Genomic DNA, 1058 nt, shown 5'->3' with positions numbered 1-1058 from the left:
ATAGACGGCAGCCCACCAGGCTCCCCTGTCCCTGGGATTCTCCAGGCAAGAACACTGGAGTGGGTTGCCATTTCCTTCTCCAGGGTTTGCATAAAGTTGGACACAACTGAAGCAACTTAGCACGCAGGCACATCTCCTTTCTAAGGGCCCCTCCTCCACCTCTCACTGCTGTGACCTTTTTTCCGTCTTTTGCCTGAAAAGACCTTCAGATCCTGCCTGTAGTTTGTTTGTCTGACTTTGTTTTTCTTCCCCTCTCTCCAGGATTCCCCAGGGCCCCGCATTACCTACGGCTCATGCCACCCTTAAATCAGCTGCTCATTTACTCCGTTCTACAAAGTCCTGCTGTTTCCCTCAGCACAGAGGCATGCCGCTTCCCCTCCCCATCTCCCTTGCCTACCAAAGACAAAAGGTCCAGACAGCAGCAACCTCAGCACGATGATGCAGGAATTCATCCTTCAAGCCAGCTGGAGGGAGCCAGCCCAGGTATAGTCTCAGAGGGCTCTTGGGATTTACTGGCGACAGGACTCTTTGAAAGAGGGAAATGATAAAGTCCCAGGGCGTCTTGCAGTGGAACTTTCTCACAGAGGCGCCAGGCTGGTGACAGAATCTGGGGGAGAGGGTTGTGCCTAGGCAGGTTGTGAAACTGTGGGTTTGAGAGGAAGTTTAGCAGGTTAGACATTTCCTGTGCCTCTTGCATTTTTATATTATCCTGGGGAAGACAGCACAGTCGTGCTGCCCAGCAGCTGCGGTGTCTTAGTCCTTCACCAACACGAGAACTTAAGATTCGTTAAAGCTCAGGGGAAGACTGGTCAGATGAACTGTGGTACAACCGTCATGGAATGCATGTAGCCACAAAAAAAGAAGGAGGAAAGAAAAAATAAGATGGGGGTGGGGGAAAAAGGATGAGGTAGCTTTCCCTTGACATTGAAAGATGCCCGTGATATGCTCAATCACTGTTGAAGAAAAAAAAGCAAGTTACAGAGCAGTGTATTTAATCATTCATTTTGAGTCTAAAAAATAACAACAAAACACTAATTTCCACAGAATGGAAGATATAT

The 1058-nt window shown here is 48.5% G+C and overlaps 1 protein-coding gene across 1 annotated transcript in view; it reads right to left on the bottom strand.

Moving 5' to 3' along the window:
* The window catches only part of ITGAL (integrin, alpha L (antigen CD11A (p180), lymphocyte function-associated antigen 1; alpha polypeptide)), a 49261-nt gene extending 48629 nt beyond the window's left edge, over window positions 1-632 (bottom strand). Inside the window, exon 1 of the mRNA XM_010837328.1 lies at window positions 398-632. Within this exon, the coding sequence (XP_010835630.1) occupies window positions 398-452 (55 nt within the window). The 5' untranslated portion in view covers window positions 453-632. The remainder of the gene's footprint in view (window positions 1-397) is intronic.
* Between the last annotated feature and the right edge of the window lie 426 nt (window positions 633-1058).

The sequence above is a fragment of the Bison bison genome, unplaced genomic scaffold, assembly GCF_000754665.1.
Source record: "Bison bison bison isolate TAMUID 2011002044 unplaced genomic scaffold, Bison_UMD1.0 scf7180017864072, whole genome shotgun sequence".
In the NCBI taxonomy this organism is placed as follows: Eukaryota; Metazoa; Chordata; class Mammalia; order Artiodactyla; family Bovidae; genus Bison; species Bison bison.
The sequence above is the reverse complement of the archived record's forward strand: the minus strand, read 5'-3'. Positions and strand labels throughout refer to the sequence as shown.